Source organism: Dermacentor albipictus, chromosome 1 (assembly GCF_038994185.2).
Source record: "Dermacentor albipictus isolate Rhodes 1998 colony chromosome 1, USDA_Dalb.pri_finalv2, whole genome shotgun sequence".
NCBI classification, from domain to species: domain Eukaryota; kingdom Metazoa; phylum Arthropoda; class Arachnida; order Ixodida; family Ixodidae; genus Dermacentor; species Dermacentor albipictus.
The window spans coordinates 442001475-442021228 of NC_091821.1; the positions used below are offsets into that span (position 1 = coordinate 442001475).

Here is a 19754-nt window from a genome sequence, read left to right on the forward strand (position 1 = left end):
TCAGTAGGCCACGCGTTATACAAACTCCTGAGGAGCAGTCAGCTTTTGATCATCAATGCCGCCAGCAGAACCGGGAACGAGCTCGTCTACGCCACCCCGATGCTGCAGCCGGAGCACAAAAACAGGCTCGTACGGCCGAGCGCAAGAAGCAACGGCATACCGAGGATCCGGCAGCCTTCCAAGCGATCGTCTAATGAACTATCAGGAATAACATAGTACTAAACACCAGAACTGCACGTTTCAGTTTCGCTGGTTAACCAGCTGTACGGAGTGCTTGAGCGGCAATTTTTTCTTGAATTTCTTCATTTCGTTCTCACTAACTCTGAAGGAGCCTATTCGAGGGCGCGGTTTTATGATGCGGACCGGAGCGCAGTCACTCTCAGTCGCAATATTTCGCAGGGTTTATCAATCAATCCGAAAAAATTAGTACGCAATTAGTACCTGGCTTTAAACTACCGCAATTAGATATCCCTTGGTTGTGCCTACAAAGGCCTGATTGCACATGGATAACTATGAAAGTATGTCTAGAGTCACACAATTAACTACAATTACCTAATTAAATCTCAGTAACAAAAAATTACTGGCTGCTACGCCATTGAATTGGAAACAATATGCGCTAAGCTTTCTTCAAATAACGGATTGCTCTTTTTTTTTTTAATCGAGGTGCATGAAAGTTAATAGGGATGTCTCGTATGTATTTATGACATCTGCATGCAAGGGACAATATTTCCATGCCTAATAAATGTTGTAAATTCTTAGAAGTGTTTCTTAATGAGTCGCGAGCTTTTCTTACTGGAAAGAGTAACGATACTGAGAGACTTACTATTCGCGTGCATTTCACACGCTGTTTATAAGAGGCTTTGCCGAAGTGGTCACTAATGTCTACAGTTTTTTTTTTTCAGGGTCAATAAAGCACGCAATCATTTGGAAGCGAGGTGAACATAGAGCAACATATTCCTTCTCTAGACATAAGCTATCCATACCTTTAGAAATATTTGTTGATTGGTTACCTCCTCTTTAAAAGTATAATAAACTTTTTCCTTTGTATATATTTAAATATATTGTTATGTGCGTGGTGTATACAGTGGAAATTTAAAACAATATTGAACTGACAAAATATACGGGTGAGTCAGCCACCGCTGGCACTTCTAATGCGCTTGTTTTCCTATTGTCAGGATTAGCAGAAATAAAGGAAAGTATCATTTAAAATCTGTGTAGGTCCCCGCCAACAGTGGTGCAGTAAGTTATTAGCCACAATAAAATTTTAAGTGAAAAGATCGAGGCAAGTCAAATGGAAGCTGAAATGATGTTGTTGACAAAACTCTGGCAATGACACGTTGGGTGGGGGGCGTAGGCTTTCGCATCGCCGGGGGGAGGGTGGGGTGCTGAGCCCCCCTCCCCCGGAAAACTACGGAGGGAGATAGGGCACGGAGCTCTCCCTCCATAGACCCTTGGACATTCTTCTTTGCCACACGTATAATACTTCCCCGCCTAATTTCTTATCTCTTTAATCGGGATTTTATTCTTCCGAGCCTTCAATGCATCTATAAAAATCAAACTGGTGGACAAGGATTTTGATGCACACGCAAGTGAATGACATCCAAACTTCTCGAGTTGAACCTGCGTCCAGTTGTACATGGCAGGCTATGTATGAAATATGACAGCTAGAGTATGAAAGAGTTGACAACTTAATGAGGTTATCTTTTTTAATGACTTTGTGTCTTCCTGCCAGACATCTTATAGTTCTGTACGCTTTATCCGCTGTAAGGGTGATTTTCTTGAGCTCCGTATGGTTTCCACCGTGTGCGTCAATGAAAAAGCCTAGTACCCTAGTCTCGTTGACTCTATGTATATAGACACCATTTTCTGTAAGTAGGTGTATATTGCTTTCTCATAGAAGTTTCCATCGCTTAGGCCTGCCCCCTTTTTCACGTCTATAAAGTAGCAACTCCGATTTAACTGGGGAGCGCCTCAGTCCAGTAGGTCTAAGGTATTCCTCCACCGTCCTGGTCACTTCAGTCAGCGCGTTCTATAAATGTCCTTCACTGCCATCAGAACACCATATATCCAGATCATCAGCACATATGGTATGGTCAATGTCCTTAATGTTGCCGAGCTTTCTGGAGAGACTCATCATGCATAGGTTAAAAAGGACGCGGAGAGAGCGATCCGTGGGGTGTTCCTCGATCCCCAAGCTGAACCACTTTCGAGTTTTCGAGTTCATGTATCCGGCCTTGAACCTCACCGTGCGTGCATCGACAAAGTATTTGATGTAGTTACACATCCAAAATGCAAACCATCAATGAAAAATTGCTCAAGTTAGTTAGACTATCTACAAAGAGCACGAAAAGATCAATCCTAGAAAAGATCATGACCAACCCCATTACGGATCCACAGCAGTACACTAAAGTTCATGAAGAATTCGCAGACAGCACAATTTTCGCTCCGCCACCCAAAAATATTCACCCAACACATAACATCAACATGAAGTTTGAACGAGCCAGGCGTTAATCAAGAAAGTGGATAAAGGAGCAGAGGAGCCTCCTTTGTTGATTCGGCTGCCTACAACAATCGAACTAAGTTCGTGGTGGTGTTGGTGATTAACGAGGACAAGTGCACCAACTGCACCACGATTTACACTAGCAAACCTGAAGTCGCTGAACAAGTTGCCATGGCATTGGTACTAACATACGACATATACATGAAATACATAGAGACTCGAACTCTCAACAGAGGCAAGCTTACCCCACAGGCAACGAGGATAATTACCACAAGGCAAGGAAATCTTGCACATTACAATTATTGGTTCCCGGCGCACCTTGGTTCACTTGATGACATTCCCGTCAATCCAAATGATTCGGCCAACAGCATCGCCCGCGAACTTACTGACCGGGCCGCTTTTACCTATTGTTTGGATTCTTCTGGATTGGATAACCTCCAGATAGATACGCTCACGATGTTCAATGAAACTACGTAACATTATTATATGGGAAGGAGGGAGTCTGCACCCCATCACCATAGACAAAAGAGAGCACAAGCAGTTACACTTAAGCAATTACAAACACAGCCCTATTAATCACCTGCACCAAATGAAGGAATGGTACATCATTTCAGACATGAATATTGCATGCCAAGCACGTAAAAGGAAGATATGCACGCTTGAACATATGCTCTGGGAGTTTGGGTCACCCGGCCCTGTCATTTCCCGGAATCGGTTTTCAGGAGTGATTAAATCCCACTATCATACCCCTAAAGTCCTGACTGTCCAGTATGCCCGTGATAGGGCTATGAGGCTTGACGTTCCGGTCCCAATATGGGACTAGCCAGGCAGGTGGCGACACCTTGTACAGGACCTGAATAATGTTTTTCGCCTCCTCCTCCTCCTCCTCTACCATCCCGGCGGGAAGAGCCATTTTAGGGAACGCAGCTAATACCCGAGACATTCCTTTTATCGCCGCGGCTTCGCATAAGGCGGTGGTCGCTCATATATCGGAGCACACTGCGTACATCAGGTGCTTGTTCCTTCTTTTGCAGCCGTGCATAAGCACGGTAGGGGAAACGTAGCGAAGAAATTCATCGGCCATATGGCTGCCATATGACCCTTGGTTTATCGAGGTCGGGAGCGTTTATTTTGCGATGCGTCGGTGCGTGCAATAGATGCTCCTCCAGTCAACCCAAAAGTGATGCAAGTCCAAATGCGAGCCAACTTCACCTCATGGATCGGCACGGTTGACGTACATCGAAGGATTCGTAGCATGCATCCAGGGCTATATTGCGCGATACTGGCGCTTGACCGTCCTCACGCTAGTGTGTGTAGCTTTTTGTTTATTGAAGTCTCATTTAAGGTTAGTCCTTTTGTTGTCCTATTCTGATTACACCACCTTCTTTACTGAAACCGTTCTGCAATTTTAGACCTACAGTACCGGGCAAGAAGTGTTGTCAGAATTCTGTGAAGCACGTAATGAAAGGGAGATAAGAAAGGCCATTCATTTCCACGTAGTTTTGCTAGGAAGCCTCTACAAATGTTGCTGCAGCTTTTTCGTACACATTACGTAACCTAGGAATTTGGAGCGTCATTATATAAGCTAGCTTGGCGTATGTCATTTGCAATAGAATTATTGTTTGTGTAGGCCCCGTTGCGGTGATAAAGAAAGAAATTACCAGCAGTTGTTGGCTTTTATACTGTGCTTATGTAATTACATAGCAGCCGACAATGACAGCTGAAATTCGACGTTGACATCAAGTTTGCGAGGTTATAAATGCAGCACGATTTCAAATAATACCCCTCCGAGCACCACATTATGCTTGCAAATTTCCTAGTTCTGGGTGTTCTAAAAACGAGAACCCAATTCTGCGACGCACATTTGTTTGCATGTTAACATGACGATAGCATTTACGTGACATTTATGCTAGTCAAATGCTATGCTTCAGCCCCTTGATCTACATGAAAGTTCAGCGCTGTATTGATTTTTCCAATAATTATGATATTCGAGTAAACGAGCCCAGCTGCTCCAATATATATACCTCTTTCTACAGGCCATCTCTAATAATAATCACTAGCTGCATTCTAAACCTCATGTTCAAGGTACAGTAGTAGGTTTTGGTAAACTTCTTTACTGCAAGTATTACAAATTGCTCTCTCCCAAGCGTATTTGCTGGAGGGGAGAACACGAAGTGTAAATAGCCGTTTGTAGTGGTTTCGTGAAGAATAATAATGACAAAAAAAGAACCAAAACAAATATGGTTTCTGTGGGCACACTGGGTGTTCTTTAAAGGGCACTCTGCTATGAAGCACAGCGTGAAGACTACCGATGTGAACATAACCAATGATTTCTTTTTTTTTTGGTGGCAGAGAGCAGGCGTCGTGCAGCCAAGCTTTTCAATAATACCATATGCTCCTTAATGATATTTTCCAAGCAAATTTTCCAATGTCGAAGTCATGAAACTATCGGCACTTGACAACCAAGGCACTAAATGTAGCGACGAATTTTTTAAAATGGTATCATTGCAGTTAACCTACTCCAAAAGTCACAGGGAGGCGTGTGCGCATGTATGTACAGATAAAAGAGAACCTTTCTTTGCCACCTCTCTACACTTTCCTAGTACTCCTTCTACTGCTGCTGCTGTCTTGCCGAAAAGCTCTTGCCTACTACATAGGTCATATTGAAAGCAATGTCGGCATCACGCTGTTGCCGTCGTATTATTGTCATCCTTGCTGGCTCCTGCCTCCAGCGCTAAACGATTGACCGGTTGTGGATAAAGTGCCAACAAACACCGCATATATTAATGCGACTAGAGGTAGCTCATCGCATTAGGTGATGCACGTAAGGGTTGATGTGAGCTCCGACATCAAACAAGCTGTCGTTGTGATCCTGCCGCCAATACATCTTCATCAGTTCGTCATTATCTTTGAGAGATAGCGGCATAAACACGGTCAATAACACGACAAACACGCTTGCGAATAACACTGGACAATCAAGGATACTGCGTGGCTCCCTTTTATTTCCTTTTCGAGAGAAGGAGCTAGTTACAATTATTGTAGCTACGACTTCTAGCGGAAGGCGGTTCCAGTCAATGTGTGTGCGAGGCTAAAAGTTTTTGTGTCACAATATGCGATTCTTCCCTTATGGAGGTGATATATGCGGTGCGATATGTGTTGCGGCGGAGATACAAGTTCGCCGTGGACCTAATATTGCCCTTTTACACTTAAAGACCTAACCAAATAAGCGCCATTCATAAGTTCGAACAAATTTCGAATACTTCAAGTCGCCAACTGAACACGTTAATGCAAATAAATTCGAGCAAAGTGCTATAAATTTATGCCGCTCAGTCCTAATAAAAAAATTACCGACGATTACGTTACTTCCTAATGCGAAATTTGAGCGCAGCAAATAAGCTGTTTCACCTTTTCGATAGATTGAGGCAAAGAAATCGAGCAACACATGTATGCGCTATCACAGAATTTTTTTTATTTTTCACACGTATTCCTTTAACAAAGACTCCACTAACAGTTCTTCACAGTCATGAAGGAAGCTTTGTGGTCGGAGAAATAGACTGATATATGTTCGACTTGGTACACCAATGCTTGATTCTCAAAGACGAGATCTATACAAGTGCCTCGCGAGGTTGTCACAGCCGTGGGACGCGTTACGAGCGAGAGGAACGGGATGTTCTCCCGCATAAGTGTTAGGAAATTGCTGTTTGTCTTTATGTCAACATTAAAGTCCCCCACTACTAACATCGGTGTGGATCGATGGACGGTGAATGCGAGTTGCAGGAAGTGCACGACGTCTTTCGTGAGTGCGGTAGCGGACTCACGAAAGCGGTATCAGTCGGTCGCTGCTAGCGCTGGGGGGATGAAAGGGGGGCGGAGCTGGTTACGAGGCCGACGACATCGCCGACGCGAAACCCAGGAACGGACGCCAAAGAGCCATTTGTGAAGCCAGCCCTCCTCCACAGTCTCTCCTCCTCCCTTCCATCATCCTCCCTCGCCCGGAGAGCCGACAGCGCGCATGCGCGGCGGCGGAGCAGATTCGTCGGCGAGCTGGTTACGAGGCCGACGACAACGCCGACGACAACGCCGACGACGACGCCGACGACGACGCCGACGACGACGCGACACCCAGGAACGGACGCCAAAGAGCTGCGCTCTAAAAATAAAATGGGGGAAATTTCCTGGTAGACCTTTCTACACCTCTAGGGAGTCTGACCTTTCCGACTAAACCACCGTCATGCGCACTTGCGAGTGAGCGCTGAGTGTGGGAACGAATGGTGTTTTACTGCCAACTCTACATTTACGCTTTGCTTGAGCTAGGCTTCACAATCAGCAATGTAAAGTCAAGTAACCTGCTATAGTGTTGCGTTTACTATGTGTCCCAGCTAATGTTAGCAAAGCTGTTCAAAGAAAAACGCTATTTTGAAAAGCATCATGTAAGATTATATACAACTGACGACCGAACACTGCGGGTCCTAAAGTCCTATCGTGCACAGTTTTTTTAACCTCTTTTTTTTTACTTGTAAAGCTTGGCTAACTTTAGGTAGGACATCATATGCGTATACGCGTATTAGGATCTGATGATCTTTTTCTATTGATGATGAACGAGACTGTTGATTATTCAAAAACCACGAAGAAAATATTTGACATTCGACTGAATTTCAATTGTTTTTCGAGTATCTGATTTGCTTTGGGTTAAATCTCCAAAGTTGCTAATCGCACTGCCCCAGAAATAACGGAAGTTCTTGCCTTTTTGTTTAAATTCGGGCACGTGGTGTCACTTGTAGTGCTTCATAACATATGTACCCGCTCTTTGTAAAGGCAAATTGCTTAGAAGTTGGTGGCGTACACGTGTATACTTGCGTACGTATGGGAGGTTCATAACAAGCTCAAACCTATACCACCATTTTAGCATCCCCACCCGTCGCGCAATAAAAAGCAACCTTGCGCGCCCTTGCAGAAGCACAACCAAATTTCCAGTGAAGCTCTGTCTTACAAGCAGCTCGAATCATGATTTGCGTTGCGTGTATTAAAACTACTTACCCACCCTCGAGCTCCAGATTTTAATCATTGCGCCATTTATTAGGTGCTAGATAGGCCCAAATTATTAGGTTTGTGCATGTTAGGTGTGTGCGAAAATGGAAGCAATTTCATCCTCGCTACTGATTGGGGCCACTCTATGGCAATGTGCTCCGAAAGGTAAAGTTTGTAGAATGATTAGCTACTCAGAGAATACCAAGTGAATAGGTGCTATGTCCCAGTTTTCATGTGCTATGCGAGGCGTGCAATCGGTTCTCGCAGCCTCCCCGGGGAAATGTCCGCGGGACATTGTTTACATTTTGTTGAAATTGGAACCATTTTGTAGGTGAGTGAACAAAGGTAAATGTTTAATTATTAAGTTTATGTTCGTTACAACCCTTGCTGAAAAAATACTTATTCTGGCATTTCACGGTGGCATTTTATCGTTACCTGCAGTGTTGCCGTGAGCCCTGAAGTATAATCACAATTCCTTGAAATTTACAGATTTTAATCTTGATTGAACCCGCAGCCGTACGGGGTTTGTAGGAGCAAGAGGATGCACGGAATATACTACAAGTGTATAATAAGCAGTAACCTCATAAAACTGTACACGGTGTCATGTTCTGACCAAAATAATATGATACACAGGTACACGAAGGAAGTACGATAAGAGCGCATAACTAGAAATTGGGGTTTATTGACAAAAACAGCAATATATATTACATATCACACAAGTCTAAAAAAACCTAAGCAAAAAAAAAAGAAGAAAGGAAAGACACTGATAGATGAGCAATCAAGTAATCCATCTGTAACTTCAGCAACACATACGGCCTCGCAACGCAGGTGTAAACGGCACTTGTGAATAAACAAAGCTTGGGAAATCTCCTGCTCAGTTTTATCTTTGAGCCTTGACAACACTATTGAACTGGACAGCAACGGCTTGCATTTGCATTCTTTACAATGCCGACATAAATTACAAAATGGGCGCTTTTATTTCAATGAAACTTTCCATAAAACGATTATATAACCTTGCCCGCTCTAGCCGATGTACCTCTTTATGTAGGACCAACTAATGCTACACACAACACCCTTCCAACACGCTACCAATTACACACGGTGCTTGGCATAGTTTTCGTGCCACCTGTTGCGCTAATTCGTCTTCGGCTCTTGTCTCTTCTGCTGTGCAGAACGGTAACTAACCGGGCGAGACCTTCATCAAACTTTGTTCCTTTCCTTCTTGTCCCTCTTTCTCTCTCTGCTGTGCAGATGGGCCACAACTTATGTCTTGCCCAAAATACATTTACGCCCTATCGAACCCTTCCCTTCCTCACGCGTTGGGACAGTAACTGGCTTTTCGTTGGGTATGGCTGTCCCTGTAGTGGCACACTTCGTTTACTATTGTGAGTGTGCTTTAACTGAGGAAAAGTCAAAGTGCGTTCTCAGCCGCAAGCTCTACCTATCCGACGTGTATTTTTTCAAGAAAGAACTCTGAGAGGATGTGTTCTCAATATTATTACCGTTAATAATAACAGGAATAGCCGCCACTGCTCTGCTGTTACGGAAAACAGCCTCGTCTGTGTCGAAACTACCACATGACATACCAAAATGTGAGAATAGTAAACCTCATTTTCGAGAATATTGTTTATTCTGCCCCTACGTTTGCGACAGTTGCACCAACATTTGAAGGCAGTGGACCTACGTAAGCTGGCCATATGCTGTCGCTTTGGTAAATTGATATTGTTCATTATTTAAGCTCTGATTCATTAAGACTGATCAAGGACAACTGTGGCGGGGCAAATAGATATAACGCATTCAGCTAGAATTAAAAGATAGCCTAGCACTACTGCCAAACGAAGAAATAACGCGCAAGGTTTTTCCATGCGTCCCTGTTGCTGTCATTTATTTATTTCAATATATGCAAAACTAACGCAAACACTTTTTCGTTTAAAATTAGGCCGAACGTGTAAGCAATCAATACCCAAAGTGATGCCTCTGTTTATGAACGCCATGCTTAGCGCAGGGACATACGTTTTCTACAATACTCTACACTAGTCTTCTTGAGTCCTTCCTTGCGCAACATTAGTCATCCTCCTTTTGCTCCATTTCAATTTGTGACTTCGAGTATTTGCTGCTTTTTTTATTGTAGCACATTTTCAATTTGTACTATGTACACGGTTTTTCTAAGCTGATCCTTCTTCTACAGATTTCGTGTTCTGTTCTGCGAAGCCTCATGTTGTTAAGTTATGTTTTGAGTCCCAGAATCTGAGCGGCACCGAGACATAAAAAGAATACATTGACACACGTAATGTTAAGTGAAAAAACGGCTCCTAAAAACAATTCGGCCGATGTGATCCCGGCTGACACGACAATAAAATTGTTAAGGCGCTCACAGCTTTCTAGCCGCTGACTGCTTGCCGAGGGTCGAAGCCATAAATAGAAGTTCAAGTGTCGTTCGGCAGCGCAGAGGCGGAAAAAAATAGAACAGAGTGTCCGAAGTAGGGCCCACATAAGTTAGAAAGGCACCCTTGGCGGTGAGAAGAAAACCTTGTTTTTGTGTATGTGAAGTGTAGGTATACAGTATCGATCGTTGACTTCCCACGCGTGCGGTACTCTACTTCAGCTTCACGTATACGAATGGTTCTGTGGAAAGCTTGAGAGAAATGCCCGCACCGTATTGTGAGATGTCAACCGCGCTTCTTTACGTCTGTGTAGCAATTCTGCGATAGATTCAGAGCATATCTTTGAGCAGATGTTGGCAATCTTGCTGCATTGCAATATTTTGGTATTGTTATTGTGGCAAATTATTTCATAATTTTACCTTGATCATATGATCAGCATGGCAAGAAGCACTTGGTATAGGTGTCCTAATTCCAGCATATATGTTATAGCCCTACTGAGAAGATGTTTATTACGCAAGAATATTTTCTAAACTTCTGAACACATGACAAGGCGTCAATGCAATGCAAGCAATGCGACTGAGAAGTGACAAATTGCTGTTTAGCCCTGTAGGCAATAATGCCGACAGGATGGATTAAAAAATATGTTATGATTTTGGAAGATAACACCACTAATTCAGTCCCTGCAGTTATTATCCCACTTTGTGAAATACAATAACACTCTTTACACTAGTTTTACCAGCTCAATAACCGAACTCCCTATCATCTGAATCGGCCACTCAGTGGGTCAGGTGGTAAAAAATGTGCACAAGCGGATGGAAGACTCCTTATAAATGTTGCAGCCATTTCGGCTATTGTGCTAGAAGTCTAGCATCACGGAGACTCACATGTCAAGCTTGTCGCTAGGCTGACCTCTTCAGATGTCATTAAAATTTCCCTCTCTATTTCTCACGTACGTGTGACTTGCAAACAACATCAGGCAACGTGCGCAAAAACAGGACACCATGAAAAATCGACTCACTATCAACGGCATAAGTGGGCAGCACGAAAATAGCAAGTAAAATTCCTTATCATGTCGTAGCATTACAGCGTCTCCTCATAGAACTGCTTGCATTTAGTGGTGCAGTGCAGCGTCTAACTGGTGACGACTTGTTAAATTAGATGCATTTATCAGTGAGCTGGTAAAAATGGTCAAGCCATTAAACTCGAGTGACTGCCAAGTCATGCGGCTTGTTCTAAAATAATAGTGCGGACAAAACAACGCCACTCTAGACTTGGTGTAGAGCAGCAGAAGCACGTCGACGCCTGCATTACATTAGATTAGTAAAACCAGTTGGGAGATGCTAAATTCTTACTAAGAACCGTGGTGGCTTCCTAGCGCCTTCGAGTGCTGCCCTGTTTATGTCGTTTCCACGAAACCTTACTTTGACGGTTGCGGCGTAACGCTGCCATTGCAGAAGCTTGCGGCTTTCCCGCTGGCCTGGCGGCCAGTACCATTGGCAACTTAGAGATTTTAAGAGCTCATTGGAAACGTCCACTGCCATAGCCAGTTTTCTGGTCATCTGACTGCGACGTGTGCTACCTTAAGCCGATTTGAAGACTAACCACGAACAGATGATAAGGGCTGACAGGTACTATTGCGTCCCGCGCACAATTAGCCACTGGAAGCAGGCAGTGCTTTAACGACGACGGAACTGCAAGACCACCTTCCATGGACCCTGTCATGCATACTTAACGAAATATTGTAGCAAGTAGACACAATCACAAAGAAGAAGCACATACTTAAGTCAGGTGCTCTATAGTAGTGCCTGTGAAGTGAGTCTGTATTTTCTTTGCCACTGTGCCTTCGAGCTACAATTTGTTGGTAAGTACATACAACATGAGGACGGCAACATGTGGTTCCTTACGGATGTCATTAACCAAAAAAAAATGATCTTACGAGCATTTTTAGCGTACACACGCAGTTCAAGGAAGGACGCGATTGCTCCTTAAGTCACAATTAAGAGTTTTTAGTTTCGGCTGCAACGCTAGGTCCAACAAAAATACGATTTGTTTAGCTCCGGTTTGTTTAAGAACACCGCTAGGCGCGCGCACGAGCGTTGGCGCAAATTTTCGCTTGTGCGTGTTATTTTTTTGTACGAGTTGCGGATAAACGCATTCGACGCGAGTAATTATCTGCCAAAAAAATCAAATTTCACTTTCCTTCCTGACCTAAGAATGTTCCATCAAATCAACGGAATTGGGTTGCGACTGCATACATTGGTTATTCTGGCATAGGTTCCAGAAGAGCAAATACATACAGCAGAAAATTTGCTACTTAGATGCAGCAACGCACAATAATAGTGGTCTAGAACAACAAATCGAAACTGTATGCAATACGAGCAATGCGTATAGAATACGTTTGCCTACATCATGCAGTGGCACACCTTCATCGAGGTACATTTCCGAATATGGACACGGCGGCAAATTCACGCAACGCTCCAAGGTGCTCCGGCATGCAGAAAGGTAAGCAACGTATTATAAATACAAATCAACACCTAACACTAATAGAACAATCAGAAATAAAAATGTCCTAGATATAGGACTGCACCGGGTCGGTATTAAAAACAAAACAGAAAACTTCCAGTGTAGAACCACAAAGGGGAAAACAGTGCAATTGAATGCGTGCTTTTTTGTGCCACCAAGACAAAATTGTTTGAAAACGAATTTCGGCATGGTGAAAAAAGAATTTCCAGCCAAGTTTTCGGCTGCATGACCGTGTTGCTTACTCATGATTCTTCAGTAAAAGCTGCGATTGATTTCATTTCACCCATAGAATCAATATTTCCGAAACTCAGAGTAAAATTTTAAGTCCTTTTCGATATTAAAAAATGAACGACTAGGACACTGAATTGTCCTGCCGAGTGCTCTGGAACAGTGGTATCGCAAGTGTGACACACACCGAGAAAACACCATCATAAGTTCATCACAATTTTACGACAAACTACATTATGTAGCATCACGCCGTGTGTCATACCTTGTGATATTACCTTGCCCTGACTCAGGAAGGTGGCCATTATTTTTAACCTCAATTCAAATACCGCGAAAGTACAAAATAATTACGATAACTTAAGGTCTCGTGAAGGCATCACTTCCGGGTTCGAGAATTGACGCGGCTGGGCACCACTACCACCGTTGGGCCAGGTTTGGGAAACCGGTCCAATCGATTTACGGAGGCAACTGTGAGACCGAAAGATCAAGCGGACAAGTTCCACAGCGCAACAGAATCAGTGCCAGTATAATATCCACGTTGTGTAATTGCGTGTCTAGTCAATGTGTCTACCTACGGTCCTTTAATTATTCTAAAAGGTGTCAGTGCCATGGAGGTAAGTTGTAAAGGAATCGACAAAAAAGAATACGAAAAGAAAATCAACCATTTTGGCAAAACGAGTCATCACAGAAGCTCCAGCATGCTTTTCAAAAGCAGATGGCACAATTTTCACAGCAAGTGATATAGTTTTATTTACGAGAAGTACTATCAAGTTTATTAATGTTGCCTCGGTGGACCCTTTCACTGTATCGTTCGCTACTTTGTAATGGAGCAGGCAGCCACCTCATGATTGATTGTAATGAAGAGTCACCCTTGTAGTACTTCTTGAATTTTCTGCTATTGTGAGTATTCAAACGCTATAAACTCTAATTTAGTCAAAATGAAACACATTGTCAAGTCATGAACATTGGGTAAAAGAAGTGATTGAAAAGCCCACTTTACGACAGTTTCTCTCTCGAGTCCCAATTGCCGTATTGTGCTGCCAGAGCAAATAAGGTTATGCTCGCGTTTATTTTAAAATAAAAAAAAGTTTTTGAGAAAGAGTACTAGTTTGTTAATATTTCAACAAACCACAGACATTTTCTTGCTTTGGTAGATTTACTAAAGAAAGCTTCTACCTTATTTGTGTATGTTAGTTGAAAGTTTACACGGCAGAACGTAACAGATCGTGTGCCTGAATCAAAATATTATCGCTTTTATTGTATCTGTCTCACAACCAAAACGTATGTTAGCATCTTCTTTTTTTCTCTTTGCTCTACAGGAAAAGCTCTACGAAAGACAGCTTTTTTTGTTCATTGTAAAGGACGCTCGATAGTGGCGAAATAGTGTACTTTGCGACAGCCAAGCAAATGCCTGTGGTTAGAGAAGTATTTTGTGTTTTGCTTGTTTTCCTCGAATAATCATCGCATTATATTTTAGCAAGCACATTCAAAGTAATTTTCGCCTTGTGCCGTTGCGATGGAGTAAATTTATCGAAAAATTACCACCCAGAGATAATAGAAATAATGTGTATTTTTACTGTTCCTACTGTAATAGATCAAAGTCCTTATTCAAAAATAATTGACATATGCAAAAAAAGAACACTGATTTCACTATTCCGTGCAATAACTTGGAGAGCTAGTATGAGGGTGGCTCATTTAACGCATCAAATAAAAAAAAACATTCTAAATACGAGTGCACATAGCATTTTGTGATTTTGTAACATTTACTTCAAATATGAGGTCCATATGAGAGCTTGCGCGCTGTCTCAATTTGAGGGATGTCTACCTGCTATCGCAAGCAGTTTATCCCTAATGCAAGTCAATTCCAAAAACTACAGAAAACAACTTCAAACAAGTTTTAAGATATTAAATGTTTTATGAGTACCTAGGCTTCATCACATCAGATTCAAACATTATAATGCTATTGCGTAATGTTTATTACATGTGAGAAGAGGTTTATTGGCGGCTTCTAATGCAAAGGCACATCGACCGGGAACAGCGAGACAACCCGAAGCGCTCTCAAAAAAAAAAAAAAAACTCCAGCAATCAGCAGCGCGAGCCGAGCCGAGCCACGCGTTGGCCATGCGGCTGTACCGTGAGACGCGTCTTCTTCTTCACAATCTCCCCCAGGACAAAAAAGCCTCCCTGGCGCTTTAAGAATCGGGAGTCAGAGAGTCGTGGTAGGGCTTGAGACGCCAGACATGGGCAATGTCACGTCCACGCCGGCTCAAGTGTTCAGGTGGAGACAGTGGCTCAATGACAAAATTTACCGGCGATGTTTACTCCAAGACACGGTAAGGCCCTTCGAATTCTGGGACGAGTTCCGAGGAAAGCCCCGGTGTTTGGAAAGGGCCCGACAACCACATAAGAAAGCCTGGAGCGTAGGTGGAGCTTGGAAGCGTGTCGGTGTGGTTGTCTTTCTGGCGCTGCTGTAGCTCTGCCGTAAAGGAGCGCGCTAGCTAGCGGCATTTTTAGGCTTCGCGGGTGACGTCGGACACAGGTAGACACTCGGAGGCGTCAGGATGGTGTCGAAGGAACGTGTCGATGGTATGCATAGGCTCGCAGCCATACAGGAGGAAGAAAGGTGAAAATCCCGCAGTGGCCTAGATCGCGGTGCTGTACACGAACTTGATGAATGGGAGGATGCTGTCACAGTTACCATGATCAGATGCCACGTACATTTGAGAGCATATCGTGAAGTGTGCGGTTAAATCGCTCTGTGAGCCCGTTAGTCTACGGATGGTATGCCGTGCTTGTTCGATGAATAATATGGCATTCCGAAAGCAAACTGTCAAAGACTTCGGAGATGAAGGCGTGACCTCGATCGCTGAGGAGTTCTCGAGGTGCGCCATGTCGAAGCACGAAGTGATGTAGGAAGAAAGACGATAAGTCCCACGCTGTCATCCTCACCATCATCATCATCATCATCAACCTGGTTACGCCCACTGCAGGACAAAGGCCTTCCCCATACTTCTCCAACTACCCCGGTCGTGTACTAAATGTGGCCATGTTGTTCCTCCAAACTCCTTAATCCCATCTTCCCACCTAACTTTTTGCCGCCCCCGGCTACGTTTCCCTTCCGTTGGAATCCAGTCCGTAACCCTTAATGGCCATCGGTTATCTGCTGTTCATGCTGTTCATGATCTGAGAATGCCTGCCAAACACACCCCAGCCCATTCTTATTCTTCTGATTATTTCAGTCTCATGATCAGGATCCGCGGTGACTACCTGCCCTAATTATATGTATTCCCTTACCACTTTCAGTGCCCCGCTACCTATCGTAAACTGCTGTACTCTTCCGAGACTGTTAAACATTACTGTAGTTTTCTGCAGATTAATTTTTAGACCCACCATTCTGCTTTGTCTCTCCAGGTCAGTGAGCATGCCTTGCAATTGGTCCCCTGAGTTGCTAAGCAAGTTATTAAGGTATTCTCCATTACCTCTTATCCCGAATTATTCCCCATCCAGGTCTCCGAATACCTCCTGTAAACACGCTGTGAATAGCATTGGAGAGATCGTATCTCCCTGCCTAACGCCTTTCTTTACTGGGATTTTGTTGCGTTCTTTATGGAGGATTACGGTGGCTGTGGAGCCGCTATAGATATCTTTCAGTATTTTTACATACGGCCCGTCTGCACACTGATTCCGTAATGCCTCTATGACTGCTGAGGTTTCGACTGAATGAAACGCTTTCTCGTAATCAATGAAAGCTATATATAAGGGTTGGTTATATTCCGCACATTTCTCTACCACCTGATTGATAGTGTGGACATGGTCTAGTGTTGAGTAGCCTTTACGGAATCCTGCCTGGTACTTTGGTTGACAGAAGTCTAAGGTGGTCCTGAGTCTATTTGCAATTAGATTAGTAAATACCCTGCAAGCAACGGACAGTAAGCTGATCGGTCTATAATATTTCAAGTGAACTGGTCAGCGGACCCTGTCAGATGCAATACAAGGGCGGCGAATTTGATATCGTATTAGATAGATCGACATAATATCCCAGCACCAAGGTGGCATCTAGGTGCACGATATGGGACATTTGTTACGGCCGTATTGCACGAAGTGTTCTTAGGCTCCCGAATAAGCAACGGCGCTAAATAGTGCACAAGTACTTAAGAAACAAACATCCACTCTTCAGTCGCACCTTAAGAGCTGAGTAAAATGCGAAAACAGCAAAAAAACGATAGAAAATTTATGGTTTCGGTATGACAAAGAGAGAGAGAGAGAGAGAGAGAGAGAGAGAGAGAGAATGAAGAGGAAAGGCAGGGAGGTTAACCAGATATGAGTCTCCGGTTTGCTACCCTACACGGGGGATGGGGGATAGGGGTTAGAAAGATGACAGAGAGGAAAACGCAAAAAAAAAACGAACGCGCACACATGGAGACACACACACAAAAGGCGTTCCAGTTAAAGTCGTTCACACAGGCCGGTAGATCGCAAGAAGCGCAAAAGCGCTTGCACGGCCTTCTTCTGTGACGGTAGGTCCTTTCGATGTTGCAGAATTCTTTTTTCGGATAGCGGTTGGTCGTCCAGTTGGTCTAGTTCCTGGCTGAGGCATGCCCTCTGTGGACTGTACTGCGGGCAGGTGCACAAAATATGACCAATTGATTCTTCATGGCCGCAGTGGTCACAGGTTGGGGTGTCGGTCATCCCTATGCGGAAGGCATAGGCTTTAGTAAAGGCAACGCCCAACCAAAGTCGATATAAAAGCGTGGCGTCTCTACGGCGAAGCTGTGATGGCGCTCGAAGACTTAATGTTGGATCAAGTGAGTGCAGTCGCGGATTTCTTAAATGTGGCTCATTCCATTGCGACACGGTGCACTGCCGAGCAAGTAGGCGGAGCTTCCGTGCAGCGTCAGTTCTAGAAAGAGGAATGGGGACGTGGCGCTCCTCAGTATGGGCTGAGCGGGCAGCGTGATCCGCCCGTTCATTGCCGACAATCCCGCAGTGACTTGGAAGCCACTGAAAGGTTATGTCGTGGCCTGCATCACTTATATGGTGTAATGTCTCTGTAATATGGAATATTAGTTGTTCGTGCGGTCCGCGTCGTAAAGGTGACAGTAGAGACTGCAGTGCCGCCTTCGAGTCACAGAATATTGTCCATTTGTGTGGCGGTTCATCACCAATGTGATGAAGAGCAGTAAAGAGCGCTGCGAGCTCTGCTGCTGTCGATGTTGTCGGTATGACAAACGCAGTACTATAATCAGTAAGATGTTGATGAGGGATAGTTGGTTCATACTTAGAACTGAGGTTACACAGCGCGAAAAAGACGAGGACACAAGGAAACAAATACCATAGATAAGCGCTGACTGCCAACTGGAATTTTATTTAAAATTTGCCGGACATTTATACCTTTTTCAGCATAGGCATGCGCACACCAGTCGCAAAAACATCTGCAAATCAGCAACATTATAATCTTTCATCCAAAAAATGTTTTTTGTTTTCCCGACAAGGCAAGAGAGGGGGGCTTACACATTTATCTCCTTCCTTTCTTATGTGAAAAGCCTCTATTATTTCCCTTTCCCTCTTACCTTTTCCTTTCCCTATGAATTTCGTCTTTTCAAATATGGGGGTGCAGTGACACTTGTTACAGTGTGCAGCTAAATGACTCCCACAGCCATTCCTTAGGTTACTGCTGTGCTGACGAGCTCTTTCATTGAAGCACTGTCCCGATTGACCTGTATACGATTTGGTGCAGGATCATGGTGCCATCATCACCTACGACACTAGCGCCCTGACTCCAAAAGCGCCTCACCAAAGTGGAGAAGACGCTCCGGGCAAATTTCACGCCCCCACAGGATCACGCGCGCCAGGAGAAGCGTAACCAAGGCAAGGTGATGGACTGTGCTGCCGAAGACCCCAGCAGCTCCCACTTCGTGCACTCTGTCCACTTCAGCCGGTTATGCGACTGGAGCTTTGTGTACAGGGCACGCCTCAACCTACTTCGCCTGAGCGTAGCCAGGCCATGGGCACGTGCCTCGGACCAGCGCTGCAGGGTGGGCGGGTACGCGGAGGAAACCCATCCGCATGCCCTGTGTCACTGCATGAGCCGCAGCTCTGCATACACTAGCCGCCACAACAAAATTGTTGACCAGGTGAAGACTACCCCTGCGAAGAAATTCATGGTGGCTCACGAGAAGCAGCCCGTCGGTGAGACGACACCCCACCCCGTTCTGGCCCTTGCCACGGGAGGAGAGGCGATCATCATCGAGGTGACCTGTACTTTAAAGAACCGACTCGAAGCTCTGGAGGCAGCTCGACAAGCAAATGTGTACAAATACAAACCCATCCGGGAGTACCTCGTATGCCGTTACCAGCGAGTGAGCATCGAGGCGATCGTCATCGGCGCGCTCGATTCCTGGGACCCAGTTAATGACCGACTCCTGATATGACTGTGCAGCAGGAGCTACCTCCGTCTCTTCAAGTAGCTCGCAACCACCGAAACCGTAGCCGTTTCACGAGAAGTCTACTCTACACAACGTGGAACCCATATAAGGGTGCCCAATAGTTTTCGACTGCCACGGCGGGACAAGACTTCAAAGAACAAACAGAAATATAAACAGAAACACGCACACACAGGCTTGTCTCGAAAGAAAGAATATTACTAATAAGACAAAGGGCTGTTTTCATCACGTGAAGAATGGGAAAATATCTGTTTGATTGTACCTACCGGTTCGGAAAGGGGGAGGGGGGGGGGGGGGGCTTGCCTTGCTTAAAAGCCACTGCAACAGTCATCTGGTTGACCTCTCTGCCTTTCCTCTCATGGCCATATCTCTCTCTCACTCCAACTGCAAGGAAATGTTCGACCGTGTAAAAAGCCCAGTTGCAGTTACTTTGGACATGCAGTAGCCTCTGTGCAAAATGTTACGCTTGAAATTCAGGTCAATGGTGCACAATGAGCTCACAAAAATTGGTGTTTTTCATACCCAAACTGAAAAATAACGCCGCCATTATCCCCAGGCCGAAGTGACGTACAGTGAAGAATGTGGAGAACCAGCGTCCGTGCTGTGTGCTTCATCAGAAGACCATGGGTTTACTTGTAGTCTGTTCCGGTG

General features: G+C 44.5%; 1 protein-coding gene across 1 annotated transcript; it reads left to right on the plus strand.

Annotated features, from left to right (window-relative positions):
* Nucleotides 1-13268: 13268 nt before the first annotated feature.
* Nucleotides 13269-19091, plus strand: LOC135903070 (uncharacterized). The gene is made up of 2 exons (XM_065433435.1): nucleotides 13269-13274; nucleotides 18498-19091. The coding sequence occupies exons 1-2, from the start codon at nucleotides 13269-13271 to the stop codon at nucleotides 19089-19091; spliced, it is 600 nt and encodes a 199-aa protein (XP_065289507.1).
* The last annotated feature ends 663 nt before the right edge of the window (nucleotides 19092-19754 follow it).